The 18,637-nt window shown below is 36.4% G+C and overlaps 1 protein-coding gene across 1 annotated transcript in view; it reads right to left on the bottom strand.

The window, feature by feature from the left end:
- Positions 1 to 18,637, bottom strand: part of ZEB1 (zinc finger E-box binding homeobox 1) — a 192,188-nt gene that overhangs the window by 4,680 nt on the left and 168,871 nt on the right. The window contains exons 3-6 of the mRNA XM_090266649.1: positions 14,878 to 15,039; positions 11,859 to 12,061; positions 8,967 to 9,072; positions 728 to 2,538 (exon numbers count right to left, since the gene is read on the bottom strand). Of these exons, the coding sequence (XP_090122775.1) occupies positions 728 to 2,538; positions 8,967 to 9,072; positions 11,859 to 12,061; positions 14,878 to 15,039 (2,282 nt within the window). The remainder of the gene's footprint in view (positions 1 to 727; positions 2,539 to 8,966; positions 9,073 to 11,858; positions 12,062 to 14,877; positions 15,040 to 18,637) is intronic.

The raw sequence follows: 18,637 nt of genomic DNA on the forward strand, positions 1-18,637 counted from the left end.
ACTTCTTTGTGTGCTTAACTTTTGTTTAATTAAAGCCTTTTATAAACAGAGGTATTAACAAATAAAAAGTCGTAGCTAAGTTTGCCTGGTGTGAAATGCTCTGTGAATGGGAACATATTTTCATTTATTAACAATCATAATCAAGGTAGAAATTATTATAAAAACAAATCCAATTAGTGAGTATTCCAACTTTTCTTTTCTGTCTCTAGCTTGAAACAGTCAAGTCTTGCCCTGGCTGGTGTGGCTCAGTTGGTTGAAGTATCGTCCTGTAAATCCAGAGGTCCTGGGTTCGATTCCTGGTAAGGGCACATACATAGATTGTGGGTTTGGTCCTAGGTCTGGCGTATATGAAAAGCAACTGATCGATGTTTCTCTCTCACATCAATGTTTAATATTTCTCTCTCTCTCCCTCCCCTCCCCTTGCTCTAAAATCAATCACCATATCCTCAGGTAAGGATTAGGGGAAAAAAAGGTATTTAGCTGAGACTTATAAATCATTTTTCACAGTAGAATAACACTTTAAACTTTAGTTGATAACTATACCTCGGATTAGGAAATAACTAAAGGCACGATGCTACAAAAGTTAAAGCAAATATTTGTCTATTTACTTTCAAAAATAACAATTTGCAACAACCTGCTTGGATCTACAGAAAAATTCAGTGAAATAAGTCAAACTAGCATTTTGCTATACAGGTTCAGGATGGGCACCTTTTTTTTTTTTTTTTACCTGATTTCCATTTGGCTGGATCACTTTCAAGGGTGGTTCCTGGACTGCAGGGCTGACTGTAGTTGAGTATGTGTAAGCCACCTGGGGAATCAAAATAGTCTGCTTATTGGCAGCTAGTGCTCGCAAGCATGGAACACTGTTCTGGTCAGCAATGGCCACGATTGTGGGTAACTGGGCAGTGACTGTAGGTATAGCAATATTTATGGGGTTGGCACTTGGTGGGATTACATTTACAACTGGTTCTGAGTCTGTAACACAACTGTCCTTCTGTGGCTCCTTTTTTGCGCAAGACAAGTTCAAGGGTTCTTCCTGGACAGAATAAACACTGTTCTGGTAAACACTAGTGATAGTTGACCTTTCCAATAATTCTCCCTGTTGCTTTGGTAGTGAAAGATCAAGAGGTTCTACTTGTGGCTCTTCTTGTGCACCTTCTGCTGTGTACAAGTAACCCTGTGTATTTCTGGATGAAGAAAGGTTTAGAGGTGATGGGGAGGATGTAATACTTCTGGAACCATTGTTGGTTGATCCTATTGGTAAAACTGGAGAGTTAGTTATCTTCAGAGGACTTTGTAGATTTATTGTGCTGTCCTGGGAATCATTTTCATTTGTAGATTGAGGCTGATCATCATTCTTTGCGGAGATATTTACTTTGTCTGGTTCGGGAGAAGATGGTTCAGAAGGCTGCACTGAAATCTGTCCAGCTTGCATCTTTTCAAACCACTTTTTTACTACATCCAGTGGTAGGTTCACCGAATCAGCAATTTTTGAGAGCTCTTCTGCACTTGGTTGTGCATTCAAAGCATAATATGCTTTCAGAAGAGACAAGAGGTTCTTTAATGGTGGCTGACTGGGAGACAAATTGCCATCTCCGGAACCCAGTGAAGCAGAGGACCCTGGCTTCTCAGCTTCCGCTGCAGGGAGTGGAGGAGGCTGAGCCGGCTGCTTTAGGTTATAGTGCTTTAATTCTGGAAGTGCATTAATATCTCCTGGACAATCGTCACACAGAAGGCAAGTGCTATCATTCACTCCTCCTTCGAAGCTTTTGTCCTTCTCGGATTTAACAGTAAGATCTTCTGGTAACTTTTCACTTTTGCAACTGTTGGTTGGGATTGGATTTTCTTTTTTTAAATTTTGAGGAACAACTTGAAGTTGGCTAGGCTGTTCAAGACTGTAGTTGATGATAATTTTGGTTGTTCCATCTTGATCAACCAAAGGAAGACTGATGGCTGAAATAACAGAATGGCCACCTTGCTGTATGGATGAAGCACTGATTGTTTCTTGTTCTTTGGATGCAAGATTGGCTTGATTATTCTCCAAAACTTGCCTTATTACATTACCATCTACTGCCACTTTAAGTACATTCTGAATATCACTTAAATTGATACTTATGGGAGACACCAAACCAACTGTTGGCAGAACAACAGCTTGCACCACACCCTGAGGAGAACTGGTTGCCTGTAATGGGCCACCACCACTAAAAACCCCATTTTGTAAAGGGGTTGAACAGTTGATTCCTGAAGCAACCACTATGGGTTTGAATTCATAATCCACAGGTTCAGTTTTAATTTGGTTTACAGAAAGTTGTTCTTGAAGGGGTTTATTCTCTATCTTTTGCCGTATTTGTGGTCGCGTGGGACTGCCTGGCGATGCTGAAAGAGATGGTGAGGAACACTGAGATGTCTTGAGTCCTGTTCTTGGTCGCCCATTCACAGGCATCAAGCTGATGCATTTTTTACTGCTTATGTGTGAGCTGTAGGAACCAGAATGGGAAAACCGTTTCTTGCAGTTTGGGCATTCATATGGCTTCTCTCCTATATGAAAACAACAACAACAACAACAAAAAATACATATATTTATAAATTTGTATGTATACACATTTTCCTAAAACAAAAAAACGGTTACTATGTATGCTTGTGATACAATTTTATTTAGAACCATCATTTTAAGTTCAAAAGCTACATAAAGGTTATAATCACTAATAAAACATTAGTCTGCATATGTGTGTAATACTTCTGCTAACCTTTAAAACTTTAAATCATTCTCAAATACCCAAAATATATTAACACCTACTCTTTTAAATATTTTTTCTTATCTTATTTCCCCAATGTATATAATTTTCTATGTTTCAATTTACTTAATCACCTGTAGGAGAAATTAATATTAAAGGAAAGAAAAGTAAGTGAAATATCCTGTAATCTTGACAAGCATGAATATCTCTGATTATATGAACCATATAGATATCTCTTTTCTATATCTATAAGGTTTCCTTGGAAAAATCTTTCTCAATGGGGATAAAACTTTAAATATAAAATACTTCTTTAAGCCTTGAATAAACTGGTGTATGTACTCCGAGATAATAAGGCAATGTTCTAACGGGCATGCATAGCATGTTGGGGTTTCAATCTTAGTGACAGTAGTTATGGTAACTTAAAATATTATTTTTATATTAAAACATATACTATATTATGTTGCACAAATGCAACATCTGTGTGAATTGTTTGGAAAAAACCCACAATTTCAAAGAAGCTTCTTGTTTGTAGAGGCCTCCTTTCAAGTTGCTTTCCTAGGCCTTCCAGAGGTACAAAGCATTTATTCTTCTTGGCCATTTGGGACACTTCGGTAGAAAATTTTGAGAAGTCCTGAGCTAAGTGGAATATTTCATACAACCCTAATTTTTCATGCTTAATTTATTGTTGTAGTTCATTAATTTATAAGTTAAAGGTTATAGACTATCAGTTTCAGAAATAAGATAGAAACTTCTGGGTTTTCTATGTCATTATCCCTTGCATTTATTACAGTGTGGGCCACAAAGATGCATATTAAACCTTTTTTTAGATCAGTTAATGCCTAACTATAGAATTATAAAATGTACTGATGCTAATTCACCCACTCAATATCAAAATAAAGCTCTTTCTCTCCCCTTTTCTGTTTAAGAATTAAAAAGAAAAGCAGTGAGAAAGGCCATGTAAGCTCTCATAGTTATGACTTCATTGTTGTAAAGATGTAAAAAGTGAGCTATGGTTTTTCAGAAATTTGATTACTTAAAGAACTAGATAATAGAACTGAAATAAAACCAAGTCCCCTACTATAGCCTCCTTCTCAAGGAAGAGCTCATTTTATATCATCCTTGACGTTGGCTATTTTCTGCTGAAACTCCTTTATTAAGAGGAGATTACTGCTGCCTGGCAACTCTGAAGATGGTCTAGTTTGGTCCTACTGAGGACCATAGATTTGGGTTCAGCTCTTAGGTCTGTCACATCCTATTTTCTTAACCTTTCTGAGCCTCAGTGTTTTGGTGTATAAATAAATGTAGATATTCCCTCACTGGCTTGTTATAGCAGTTATGAGATAATTCAGCAAAACTCAGTGTGTTCTTGGTAAATGTTAATGATTCTTTTAAAAAGCATTCTACTGACATACAGGTTCAGTTGGCTTGGTATAATGCTTACTTACTTCCCTGCGCTAGTTTGCCCTTCTGATGCCACAAAGAATAAGCCTGGCTTTTCTTCTATAAGCCAGACTTTCAAACTGATGAAGAGTTAGTTGTCATGTGCATCCTTAAACTACCCTTGTGTGGGTTAAACATATGCAGGTCGTTTAAGCACTCATGGGACATGGTTTTTAGGACCCTCACCCACTAGTTAAATCACCTATGGAAATTCTCCAATTTGTTAGTATCTTTCCAATAGGATGCCTGAAATGTGATTCAATACTCAAAATGCATCAGATAAAAATTCCCGGGAGTGGTAAACAAGGGGTGTGGCTTAGCATATCTCTATTTTAACATTTTTAATTATTTGATAATATTTTTAGGTGAGCTACATGTTTCTCTTACTCTCTTGATTCTCTTGCTCACTAGGAAAATAAGCATCTATAATATAGATTATTCTTAGCTTTACAAATAGGGAGGTAGAGAAGCACCATGGGTAAGGCAGTGTCTCTGGAGTCAGAATGCCTACATCAGAGAAACAGCTTTGCCATGCATTAGTTGAGAAACTATAGACAAATTAAGCTCTATTTTTCTCATCAGTAAGAAGGAGTAGATAGTAGCATCTACCTCATAGGGTTATTGTGAGGACTATATGAGTTAATGCATACAAATACTTAGAATGTGGCTGTAAATAGTTGTGTCCAGTACATGCTAATTATCATTATTGTTACTATTGAGAATTACTGTTAATATTTTGTTAGAAAGAAAGCCTATTATAGGACAATTATTCTAAAGCCAAAGCCACTATGTTTGTTAGAAAACCTCTACGTTTTAACTTCGTAGCTTTATGGTATATAGCTAAAGAACATCATTCAATTTATCTGTTTTGGCTAGTGTTTGCAACTACTAAATCTTGGAGGTAACATTAGGAAGTCAGGCCCCTCAAAGTTAAATGTACTATGAATACTGAGTTATTTTTTCTAATGGCTGAGGTGGGTGTTTGGTTGTAACTGATGGAAAAATTCTCCAGACCAAAATTACTATAAGGCCATGAACAAACCTAAGTTATTATCTGGGGAGGATCATAGCCTCTGTGCAGGTGCTATTTTGTCTCACCTCTGAGTGGAGGTGTGGTGGCCTCCTTCTCCTCATAGCTCAGGTCCCACATGCAGAGTTCAAATGATGGCTGACACACGACTCTGCAGAGGGCTCACTTTATGGGTATCAGAAGATAGCAACAATCAATATAATTTTAGCAAATATAATTGAGGACCTTGATCCTTAATATCTTTTAAAAACTCAACTGAGAAAATTACAGAGTTTTACTGAAGTATATTCAGTCATCCATTATTAGATATTTAAACAGTGCTTTTAACACTATCTGTGGTGAAGAACCATTTGTTTTTATTTTTTTCATTTTTTGTTTTATATGTCCAAACTACTGTGCACCAATATTGTGTAAAATTAATATAACTGTCACAGCATTGCCTTGATATATAACAGTTTTTAAATGCTTCCTCTCAATTTCTGCACTTAAAGAACTGGTAATGACTAGCCTGCAGATTCCTCAGTCTGAGTACTCCCGCTCAACATTCTCCCTTGGAGTGAAGCGGGCCATCAGGGAGCTGTAGACTTGGATTGTCTGAGTAGCCACGCTGGAGAAATGCTTTTCCCTAATTGCACTTTGGTGAAATATCACTGGACTTTGTTGAAGAATCTTATTTTAAAAAGAAAATGCTATCAAGTTCTCCACTGTACTGAGTATATTTCTGAAGATGATATAAATTGCATTTTGCTTTTTCTTCTTTATGATGCTTCAAAGAATAAGTTTCTCTAGAGACTTAGTATCAGGAAAGGTGTGCTTTTCTAGCAACAGATTTCTTTCTCTCAAACACACTCTGGTCTTGGTTACTGATTGCAGTTTTCTTACTTCCCAAACCTCAGAGTCTAATTTGTGGTCCATTTCCAGGATGCACAATGGATTTTATAGTATTCATTTTTTTTTCACATTTATTTCATGCCTTTTTTACTTTAACTTTATTTTCCTTATATATTTTAAGTTAAAATTTCTTGGTGTATTAAAGAATTTCAACAACAAGACAGATCTAAATGTGTGATGAATGGACAGTGCAGAGTTCTGTGTTCCATGACATGGCCTAAATCTGCATTAGTGTATTAAGCATTGGCAGCATACTGTTAGCACAGATAAAACTCATGACCATCTACACTTCTAAACATTTTCTGTAAGTACTACAGACGGTAACTCCCTACTTGCTACTTGATTGAGACTGACTGTTGACTATCAATGCAGGATGCTGTGATTAAATGTCAACTTGCTTCCAGATCTGTATTTTAATCTTTAGTATGATCCATGTCTCCCAACTTGTATCATCCATAGATCTGATAAATTCTGCTATACAACTGCAATATAACCATATGACATTCACTTTGTACATGAATCGTACTCCAAGCTTTATTTTCTTTCCTTTCCCCCTTTCAACATTTTATTTTTTGTTTAATAATTTTTAAGTTTAATATATAATTCAATATGATTTGGTCTTAAAAAGAGAGGCCATATAAGAATAAACTTATTTTCCTGATTTTACAAGTAAAGACATGGAAGGCTAGACTAATACTTTGCCTAAGACCCAGACTTAATATATCAGTAGATTTGTAATATTAACCTAGGGTTGACTGGTTCAAATTTTACAAGGCAGAGTTTATAAGTAGTATATAGCTAGATAGACATAAGAGAGACAAACATATGTATAACTTACAAAACTTCATATTTTAAAAAGTTTTAAAATGTTTTCCTTTAAAATGATTGTTAAATACCATTACTGTAGTTTTTTTTTTTTTTTGTCCTGGCTGGTTTAGCTCAGTGGATTGAGCGTCGGCCTGCGAGCTAAGTGTCGCTGGTTCGATCTTCCAGTCAGGGTACATCAGAGAAGGAAAACTCTGACTCCAAAAAAAAAAAAACCTCCGCTGCCTTGCGGCATACCTCTTCAGGGGAAAGGCTAAGGGAGTAAACCCCGACAGAAAATCCGGAGCCGGAGTCCCTAAGGCGGTTTGACGTTGTAGTCAACACCGGCAACTCCTGCGGCGCACCTGAAGCCAAGCTGTATCGACTCCGTCTTTCCCTTGGACCCTTCAGCTGCGAAGAGAGGGGGGGTCTGCTGCATGGGCAACAGCAGACGCTCCATATCACCCTGCCCAGGCTCTGTAGCTTCAACGCAAGATGTCGATTCAACACGGGAGGAGACAGATACCGTGTCACTCCCGAGTCGGACTGCACAGCCATTCTCGGCGGTGCAGATGGACTCTTAAGAAGCTACACCATCGTCTCTCGAGACGGACGGCTGCCGACAGCAACAGTTTTTTTGTATGTTATAGAGAAAAATCCCTCTTGGGATGCCTTTAATATTGTATTCTTTAATTTAATCTTTATTATGTGTTTTTCCATTACCATTTAATCCCCTTATACCCCCTTCCCCACAGCAATCACCACACTGTTGTCCATGTCCATGAGTCCTTTTTCTTTTTTTAAAAAAAAGTTCTCCACAATTAGCTGTAACTCTATCAATAACTTCAAATCATCTCTGGTAGGAAGGAAGGTTATTAAAAATATACTACTGATGAAAACAGGAGCTAAAAAATAGGATCTTGTGGCAGGCTGCAAAAGACAACCTGTGCTTTCCAGAAACATCAATACGTGAAAATAAATAAATGTTTTTTAAGAATCTCGTTTTGAGCATTTTTAAGTGATAACTTGAACATTATTTAGCCCTCAATGAGCAATACAGTAAAACTTCCAGAGACTTTGAAGGTCCAAAATAAAATACAGATATCACAAACCACCCCTCACAAAGCCACCCATCTGAACTTTTAGTAGGATGGTGGTCATATAAGTGTTAATACAGTAACTTCCAAAAAATATGTAATGTGCAGATATCATAACTTTTAGTAGGATGATGGCCATGTAAGTGTTACTACAATAACTTCCACAAAATATGCAATGTTCAGATACCATAACTTCCCATTCAATAGCTAATAATTTTTGGTTAAAATTATTTAAATCTAAAATAGTGTATCAAAATTAAGCAGGAGATGAACAGATTTCACAGTGCAATGTGGGGTGCTAAGTTTCTCGATAGTTTTTGTTCAAGTAGAGCCTCTGAAGAAATGCAAATATAGATATCTTTGTATGGTTCTAAAAGAGACATAATATTTTTACCATATAATAGTATTAATTCTGTAAGTAATGATTTAGAAAAGAATGTGTAATAGAAAGGTGAAATAACGGGAGACCCTTTTTCTTTTCAATTCTCATTAATACTGCAGTTCCCTCTCTCCTCAAGCTCCCCCGTGTTGACTCCCCATCACCCTTCAGCATTTCCCATCTGGAGTTCCATTTCTACTTCTCATTTGTAAAGCACATCTTCACCTCATTTCCTTGCGCAAATTGTGCCTCTATATTCTTTGTCATTGTTTTGTTAACTGTTCAAGAGAGGCCATGAAATTAACATTCATCAGAAAACTAAAGTGTTTTTAGGTTGTACTTCTTGTTAAGACATGTTATATTCTGATAAGGAAATTCTGTGTGTGTCATATTCTATCAGCTTGATATACTTTATGCAAAGATTAAAATTCCAATAAAATACCATTTATAAACAGAAAATTTCTCCAGATTCATCTGTGTCTTAAAAGAAAAGCAAGGCATTTCTACTCATGTGTGTAGATCACATGTTACAATATTTATTTCCATGTATGCAACAATATTTAAGGTGTGGAAAGATAACAAATATTTACCACTGTGGATTCTTAAGTGCTCTTTTAGATGGTGTTTGTATTTGAAAGCTTTTCCACATTCAGTGCACTTGAATTTACGATTACCCCCAGACTGCGTCACATGTCTCTGTAAGAAAGAATTGGTATTTTATTTATAAAGTGAAAAAAAGCTTTATACATAAAGAACATTCAATCTGCTAAAAGTAATGCTTTGGCGATTATTTTGTTTCTTAAAGGCTTCAAATTATAGCAGTCACAAAAATCTAACACTTGAAATATTACCAAAAAAGGAGGGAAGGAGGGTGATAGTGGGAACAGAATTTTGACATAGAGAAAAACCCCACTTTCTAAGAATTTAAAGTATTAGAATCATACTTTATTAAACAATATAGTATTTAGCAAACACACACACTTTACTAGGAACTGAAAATTATCTCGTTTGCACTCTAGTTTATAGATAAAGAAATTGAGGTCAAGAACATTCAGTAATCTGTCTAAAGCAGTTACTGAATAGAAAAGCAAGGTCTCCTGAACAAACAAACAAACAAACAAACAAAAAAACAGTTAAATTCAATATCCTTCAAAGGCTTCCTCATCACATTTTGGAATACAATCAAAAGTCTTTATCCTGACCTATACAAGGAGCTACATCATCTGTTCCCCATACCTCCCTGGCCTCACCCTCTTTCTCCCCATTATTCACCACAGTGGTCTCCTGGCTGTTCTTTGGTGATGTCATGCAAGTTTCTGCCTCAAGCTCTTTTCATGTTTTAGTCTCTTCCCTTTGAGTGGCATGCCCTTCTCCCAAGCATTCCATGACTGGCTTCATTTCATTCAGGTTTTAGTTCAGAAAAGACTCCCTATCCTCAAATCAAACAGCAGCTTTCATCACTTTCTATGTTCTTCCTCTATTTTCTTCAGTCTACCTGTTTTTATATTTTATATCTGTTTTATATCACCTCTTAATACAGGGTGGTACTAAATTAGGTTTACAGTTATTCATGTGGAAAACAATAAGGAATAAATAATAATACAAGAATAAACTGTGTTTTGCATATTCACACTGTAAACCTACAGTTTCCCACCCTGTATATACCCCCTACTGTCAGGGACTTTGCTCATCTTTTTCACTATTGCGCCTGTAACACCTAGAGCAGGTCTGACACATAATAGAAACTCAAATATTTGTTGAATGAATAAATGAGTAAGACATGGAAATGCTTACCTTTCAGTTGTTGTATGATTCTCAAAGGCCAGCAAGCTAGACATTATACCTTTCAGTTTGCTGCCTCATAATCTAAATTGTTCCCAAGACCTCCCAGTTATATCTCCTCACTTTATTGGTCCCCACATTTATCACAACTCTTTTCTGACTTCAGTCCGACCACACACTTCATGTATAAAACCTATTACCTTTTTACCCATCCAAAAAAAAAAAAAAAGTCATCCAAAAAGATGGTTTTATACTCTAGAAATGCTATGATATGCTATTATAATGGCATCTCTTGCTTTCACTACCAGCTCTATCTATCCTTTGGAGATCCTCTCCTTTGACAAGGGCCATGGTGCAGAGAGGATAGGGGGCAGCAGACGCAGATGGATCACACAATAGGCTGTTTTCCCAAGGCCTGTCCATATCACGGTTACCTCAGGCTCTCCAATGAAAAGAGCACTTGTCTGTATTGTCATTAGTAAGGCTAATAATAGGGGCAGATGGTAGAGAGATGGTGTCTGCCTTCAGTAGTTCTTTCTCTACATCAGTTTCGTCCTTCTTTTCGTACTCTCTCATTTCAAGTGCTCCATCACAGACTTAACCATCAACCTATCCAAGGCAATCTTAGAGTTCCTGATTTGCCAGTCCCCAGACCCTAATCTTATTTTGTGAGTGTTTTTGCTAAAGTCCTCAGAATACAGGTTGACCATGCTCATTCAATTTCCACAAATTTTTTGTTTGGTTTTTTGGTTTAGCCATCATCTTAGCAAAAGGTCTAATTTATTCTCTATGGGATATATGTTTTATATTAGGTATACTCCTAGGGCAAAGTTCATAGTGATGTATACAGATATTCGCAATCCTTTGATACAAGAAAATGGACAGGTGCCTCAACCACAACATATAGCCTTGACATACTCCACACAGTTGAATATTTATTTGATTTTTAAAGTTAGAATTAAAGAAATATTCAGTTGATTGTTTTTAGTTGATAGTTACCAAGACTTATAAAAGAAGAACTGAAAAGATTCTTTGACTTTAATTCTTAAGTACAGAGCCAACTGTTTACATGTTACTTATAGTTAGAGTAGTCTTAGTTTATACTTCTAGAAATTAAGGCAAAGAGACACTGAAGCAGAATAAACCATATGAAAATTGAGTCTCCTGAATAAAAATGCATTAGAATCTAAACTTTAGATTCTTAGAGGAGGCAACTTTCCTTACTATAGGGAAAAACACTGTAGCTTATACTGACAATAAATACTCATTAGTTCACACATAAAAAGAAACTTTATTATTATTTGATTTTCTTTTAAATTTGGTCAGTAGTAAGTCATGTGGTTTATGTAACCAATATTTATTTTCCTACACTGAACATTTTAGTACAATGTATTATGAAATCCAGTTTTAAACTTAAGGAGAAATATTTGTTATAGTATAAGCAAAATAATTAAACTGAGATGAAAAGGATTGCATTTGAAAAAGAAAAAACTTAGTTACCTCTAAAATCATGTTCACATGTGATGGCTAACTCTGAAATGACCGGACAATTCAAATAAATAATCACTTCCATTTTTATAAGGCTGCAGATGAGACACTGTCTAGTGCATTTTTTTTTTTTTTTTACTTTTAAGTGTATTAAAACCCTTGCCGTCTATGAGGAATGAATTCTTAAAATTTGAAGAGCTCATTTCACTTACTTGATCTCTTCCTGATTTATGTGATGTCATGTGGCGTTCAAGTTGAGTTCTGTATGCAAAGGTGTAACTGCACAGGGAGCAACTAAAGTTGTCTTCATTCTTTTCATGGCGATATTTAATGTGTTCTTTCAGAGAGGTAAAGCGTTTATAGCCTCTATCACAATATGGGCAGGTTAGTAATTGAGAAAATGCATCTGGTGTTCCTGTAAAAGAAAGATCATATATTTTAAATTTAAAAAATTCAAAAAATACTTGTAAATTATATAACTGTCCAACCACTATGATGTACATCTAAAACTCATATAAAATTGAACGTCAATGGTAACTGAAAAATAAAATTTAAAAAGGTAAAAAATACTCCCAAAGCTACCTCTGAGTCCCTCCCTATGCTATGTGCCAGATACTATGCTACCAAGTTTATATTTGATCCTCAAAACAATACAATTATATTAATTTCTATTTTATAAAAGCAAAAACATGAGGCTCAGAAAGATTAAATAACTTAAAAGTCACACAGCCAGTAAATTTGATTCTTAATTGACAAAGTGGTATTACATTTTAGGATTATCAGGTTAGATAAAGTCAGGATTCAAATGTGTCCTCTCTGACTTTGACGTCCCATATGTTTTTCATTAAATCACAATTTTCTTCTTTTGTATGGTCAATTAGACCAAAAAAAAAAAAAAAAAAAAAAAGTAAAATCAGAATGTAAACTGCATTTGTAAATATACGAGATATGTCCAGAAAGTATACAGCCATGTACTATGAAAAATAGAGGCACTTATTGAAGAAGATACAAGATACAAGAAATGTTGTACACAGGACAATGATGCTTTAGTCCCCTTCAAAGTTATGACCTTCTTCAGGAAATCTGGTTCACTTGTAGCAGTTTGAATCAAGTCATTAGCAACTGTAGTACTATGTTCCTTCTGCTCTGACAGTAGAAGTGGCAGAACAAATTTTGTCACATGTTTCATTCCAAGTTCCTACATCAAAATTTTGGACACAGTAATTTTTGGAATCCCCAGATCAGCTTCTAGTTCCCGCACTGTCTGTTGCCAGTCATTGTTGATTGAGCCTGTACATGTTCAACATTCTCAGGTGTTCTGCTTGTTGCAGGCCTTCCAGAATGTGGATCCTTTTCCACAGATTCTCAACCATCTTTGAAATGTTTGTGCCACACTTTTATTTGAGCTGTACTCATTGCATCATTTCCAAAAACCTTCTGAATCATCTGAATAGTTTGCACAGAGGAATGTTCAAGCTTAACGCAAAATTTGATGCACATATATTGCTTTACTCACTCAGCCATTTTGAATGAGATGGCCACACCATACACATGCTCATTCAGGGCATCTACCACTCCCACTGACTAGTACAGTGAAGTCATCATTGTTCATGCATGCACATTCTAGTCTACTCTCCTTAGCTTCCAGGTTACATTGATGTTGCACAAACTGCTCTTGTTATATTAACAATGGCTGGACTTTTTCTGGATAAACCTTGTATATATGTTATTGAACTTGTATACCATAACAGAATCTTTCTATAGGTAACAATGTCATCCTTATTTATTTAATGTTAATTCTTTCAAATTTGAAAAACTAAACATACTATTACCATACAAATCCAGCAATTGTGCTCTTTGATATTTACCAAAAAGAACTGAAAACTTATGTTCACACAAAAATAAGTACACAGATGGTTATAGCAGCTTTACTCATAGTTGCCAAAATTTGGAAGATATCCTTTAGTAGGAGAGTAGATTTATAAATTGTAGTACATTTAGAAATGGAATATTATTGGACACAAAAGAAATGAGCCATCAAACCATGAACATACATGGAAAAACCTTAAATGCAGATTTCTAAGTGAAAAAGGTCAATCTGAAAAGGACACATACCATATGATTCTAACTATATGACATTCTGGAAAGGACAAGATTATGGAGACATAAAGATCAGTGGTTTCCAGGAGGAGTAGGATAGGGGAAAGAAGAGTAGGCAGAGCACAGAGAATTTTTAGGGTAGTGATAATACTCTGTATCATATTCTAATCATATATACATGTCATTATACACTTGCCCAAACCCACAGCATATACAACACTAAGAGTAAACCTTAATGTAAATGGTGAATTTTGAATAATTATGATGTATCAATGTAGGTTCATCCTAGGTTTAAAAAAAGTACCATTCTAGTGAGTTATGTTGATAATTGGAAAGGCCTATGCATGTGTGTGGGGAAGGTATATATGGGACACCTCTGTATCTTAGTCTCAGTTTTGTTGTAAAAATGTAACTGCTCTAAAAAATGCCATGAAAAGTTTATCACTTAAGTATTAAGCTAAATATGTCCATTAGACTGAGATCCTGGAAAAAAATCAAACCAGATTTAGAATCTTAGAACTTGAAGTATCCTTAAACATTCCAATTAACTTCTTAGTATTTGGTACAGGTCTTGCAAAAAATTTACTAGAGGAATATCTGCAAGCTATTTTTGTCTGTTTCTAGTGCATGGAAGGGCAGAATGATAGCTTATTTCTTTTCAGGAGATTACAAACTATTATTGCATTTTGTTACTCTTTATACTGTGGCTGTTCTTATCAGAGTGAACTAAAGCAGAGAGCAAAAAACTATGTGTCTCCAAATTAGTATGTTTTGGAATAGACAATCCTGGTTTACTTGCTAGAAGAATGGTGGAAAAGAATCAGTGGGCAGTTGGGGTCATCCTAGTTCCACTTCTACTACTTGCTACCAGGTTAATGAATGGAAACCAATGTCCAGGCACTGTTCTAAGCATTTCACATGCAGTGTATTACCACTGAATACAAATATTATACTGTTATCATGGACAATGTTCCATTAATTAAAGAAATTGGTCTCTACAGCCACCTGCAATCAATTTTGATTTTCAAAAATCTTCCCTATAGTGTAAGAGAAGGTTCCTATAGTAAAGTAACAGAAATAGAAACAATCCTTGAAAGATGAAAACAAAGAAAACTGTGAAGCTCCATTTACCATTTTCATCGTGACCACTGGCTTCCGGTGTGCCCTGCCTCTGGTCATCTTCAGGCGCCTCAGGATAAATGACAGCAGTGTCTTGTTGCTGTAGAAACTCTTCAACATTAGGATCATGGTTTTGTTCATTTTCTGCATCTGAGTCACATTCATCATCTTTTACTAAAAGAAAGGAATAGTATATAAATAGCAATTTCACCATCAAGCTGTTACAAAATTTTTATAAAAGAGGAATTATCTTGATATTGTTCTTAAATTTGTAGGAAATATTTACTGAATATTAAATACAAAATTCACTCTTTCTGTTATAATTAAGAAGTCATTTAAAAAATAAATTTAGAGATTTCTGGCCAAGATGGAGGCCTAGACTGACATGATTTGTCTCCCTCCACAACTAAGATGGAATACATCTACTGCAAAACCAGAAAGAACTAGAAGCTCCAGAAAATAAAGCTATATGGAAGTCCAACGTATGAAGTTATAAACAAGTGGTGCTCTTCCGAATGGGTAGGAGGGGTGAAGCCAGGGTAGAGAGGTCAAGCTGTGCTGGTGGTGGCAGCTACGGTGACGGCAGTAAGCACAGACACCTGTATTTAAAAAGAGGTGAGAAACACCTGGGGAGCACCCCCTGGCTGCAGACCAGACCCGTTAGCTTGCGATTCCAACACCGAGGAAGGCAGACTCCCATTGCTTTGGACTGTGAGGCCCGGAGGGGGTGGGGATGGAGGAAGAAGCTACCAGTCTCTCAGCGGAGAGTAAATGGCAAGAATCCATCTTGGACCCCCACCCCCACACACAAAATGCCACAGCATGGTGAGAAGGGTTGCCTGGTAGTGATGAGTACACGGGGCTCCGCCCCCCATAGCATAGGAGGTGTGACAGCCCTGCCCAGGAAGCAAAGGTAAATACAAAACTGTCCGGATGGCACAGATCATGATAAGAGATCCAAGTAATGCAGCTGACCAAAAAAGCAAATATCTAATCTAACGAAGCAGCAGATAGGAAATATTTCTGAGGCACAGTTCAGAGCTTTGGTTATAAGAATGCTTACACACCTGACAGCAGATCTTAAACAAGATGGGGAAGGAATGAAGGCTAGTCTTGCTGCAATGAATGAAAACACATATGAAACAAGTGGTGAGAGAAAAAAAAAAACAGATATCAAATCAACAAATTGGAACTTAGGGAAGGAACAAACAGTCAACCAGTGAAGAAAGAGGAAAGAAAAGTGAGAAAAATGAGGAGAGGCTCATGGGACAGCTATAATTGGGCCAACATCTGAATCATAGGGTTGCCAGAAGGTGAAGAAGAACAAGAAATTGAAAAATTACGTGAAAAAACAATGAAGCAGAACTTCCCTAACTTGTGGAAGGAAATAGACTTACACGTCCAGGAAGCCCAGAGAGTTCTAAGACACATTATAATTAAAGTGTCAAAAATTAAGAATAAAGAGAGAATCTTAAAAGCAGCAAGAGAGAAGGGAATTATGTACAAAGGGGTCCCAAGAAGACTATCAGCTGATTTCTCAAAAGAAACTCTGCAGGCAAGAAGGGACTGGCAAGAAATAATCAAAGTAATGAAAAGCAAAAACCTGCAATCATGATTACTCTATCCAGCGAAGCTGTCATTCAGAATAGAAGGGCAAAGAAAGTGCTTCCAGGACAAAGTAAAACTGAAGGAGTTCTTCAGATCCAAACCACTGTTATATGAAATGTTAAGGGGACTTATTTAGGAGAAAGAGAATCAAAACTATGAACATTAAAATGAAAACTGTATCACAACAACCAACAACAGAAGATAGAAAATCGAAACAAAGGCAAACTAAGGCAAGAAGAGTGGGAAAAGAATTATTGGTAAGCGGAACATTTTGGGGGGAGGTCAGTGGGGAGGGGGAGGGAGGGAGATGGTACAGGAATTATGAAGCATAGTAGGAGGGAGTGGAGTAGATAGGAAGATGTTGAGAAGAACTATATGCACCACTAATGGGCATGGACGAATGCGGGCGGTGGTCAACTGGAGGGAGGGGAGCCACTGGGTGAAGGGGAACAAAGGGAAAAGAAATTGGGACAACTGTAACAGCATAATCAATAAAATGTATTTTATAAAAGGAAAAAGATAAATTTAAAGTGTGGTAAATGTCTTGAAATTCTCACAATATGCCCTTTAAGCTTCAGAATTGTACTTTATTACATTTTACTGATAAATGAGATACAGAGAAGGTTAATACAGTTGGCTGAACTTCTAGTTTCTATATGTTAAAGCAAGGAAAGAAAAGAAGAGAGAAAATCCTTGGTTCTCAAACCTTAGTTTTTTTCTAGCAACCTATGGTATCATTTAGAGTTGTGCCTAAAATTGTAAACCTCTCTGAAATATAGTTCAGTGATGTGATTTCTTAGAAAATAGCTTTAATAGTTATCTAGAGTTAGAAAAGTTCTAGTAAGAGTCAAAGTACCGAATAGATTAAATTAATTGCTTATCTCCTCTAGTATTCACATACAAATAGGGCAGTTCTTGATCTGTTTCTGCCTCAGTAGATGTGTAGCTGCGGCATTAAGGCAGAGGCTTTTTTTCTTGAGTTAGAAATGGTTAAGAGCTAACAGAACAATTCCGCCCTGTGAAGGTGGCCTGGAGCTGCTGAGCCTCTGAAGCAGCACCCTGCACTGGCTCGCGAGGGGAGCGGCCACCGCTCCATGCTGGTGCTAACTGGAATGGGTTAGGATGGCTCCCAAATGCCTTTTGGCTGACTTTTTTACTCACTTCTGATGGAACTGTCAGTTCTAAATTTTTAAAACACCACTTCCCAGAAGATGGAAATTGGGCCAAATTAAAATGGTGATGTATGGGTATCTTTTCTGTTCAGTGTAAAACAATCTTGCTGAATATGTACAGTATTAGTAACTGAACTCCTTAGGGTTGCTGCTGTTTAAAACCTTAGAGCCAATGACATAGTAATAATGGTGACCCATCATTTTCCCCCCTCCTTTTTAATACAGCCAATAACTATTAATTACTTAACATCTGACACTAGTCACCAAACTGGGGTTATTGGATCCAGGGGTAAGTGAAGATTCTTTAAGAGGTAAGCTGGGACTGTTGTTTTTAAGGGAATTTAAGTCCAGATCCTCAACTTTCATGTATGTTCTTTCTTAGAATCCCGAAGGGTCATTTTTCTCTCTAATTTCCCCTTTTCACAGGCAAAAAGACACATCCCTCTATTGATCCAGCACATAATATAATACATTGTCTTGCAGTATAAAAAACTCCAGATTGTCAAAAAATTTTCAAAATACCAACTGGGGAAATCTTCTGTACTGCTTCATCAAGACAACATAAAACCATGAAAGCCTTCCAGTATTTCCTGTTTAAATGGATTACTATCAAGGTAAAGCATGGCAATTGAAATGGGTTTATTGCGGTCCCAGTTAGGAAGCTCTGAAATCAGCTATATAATACAACCAGAGGGAGTGAGAATAATTTTCCTTTAATGACCTCACCTGTTCCATTCCCTATTATTAAAAATTTCATTGCTTTTCAAGAACCTGGTGAGAGCAAAGCAAAGGATATGCCTCAAAATTACTCAGCATTTGTCATTTGCTGAAACAATCTTGAAGAGCTAAAGCAGTGAAGTCGGTGTCATCAAATTTTTTCAATGTAACTTTAAATTTTCACATTAAACCAGATAAAACTCATGAAATTTGCATCTTACGTAATTTCTTCCATTTTCATGTAGATTTAACAAGGTGTTTAAAATATTTTTATC

The sequence above is a fragment of the Furipterus horrens genome, unplaced genomic scaffold (assembly GCF_987537825.1).
Source record: "Furipterus horrens unplaced genomic scaffold, mFurHor1.1.pri manual_scaffold_2, whole genome shotgun sequence".
Taxonomy (NCBI): domain Eukaryota; kingdom Metazoa; phylum Chordata; class Mammalia; order Chiroptera; family Furipteridae; genus Furipterus; species Furipterus horrens.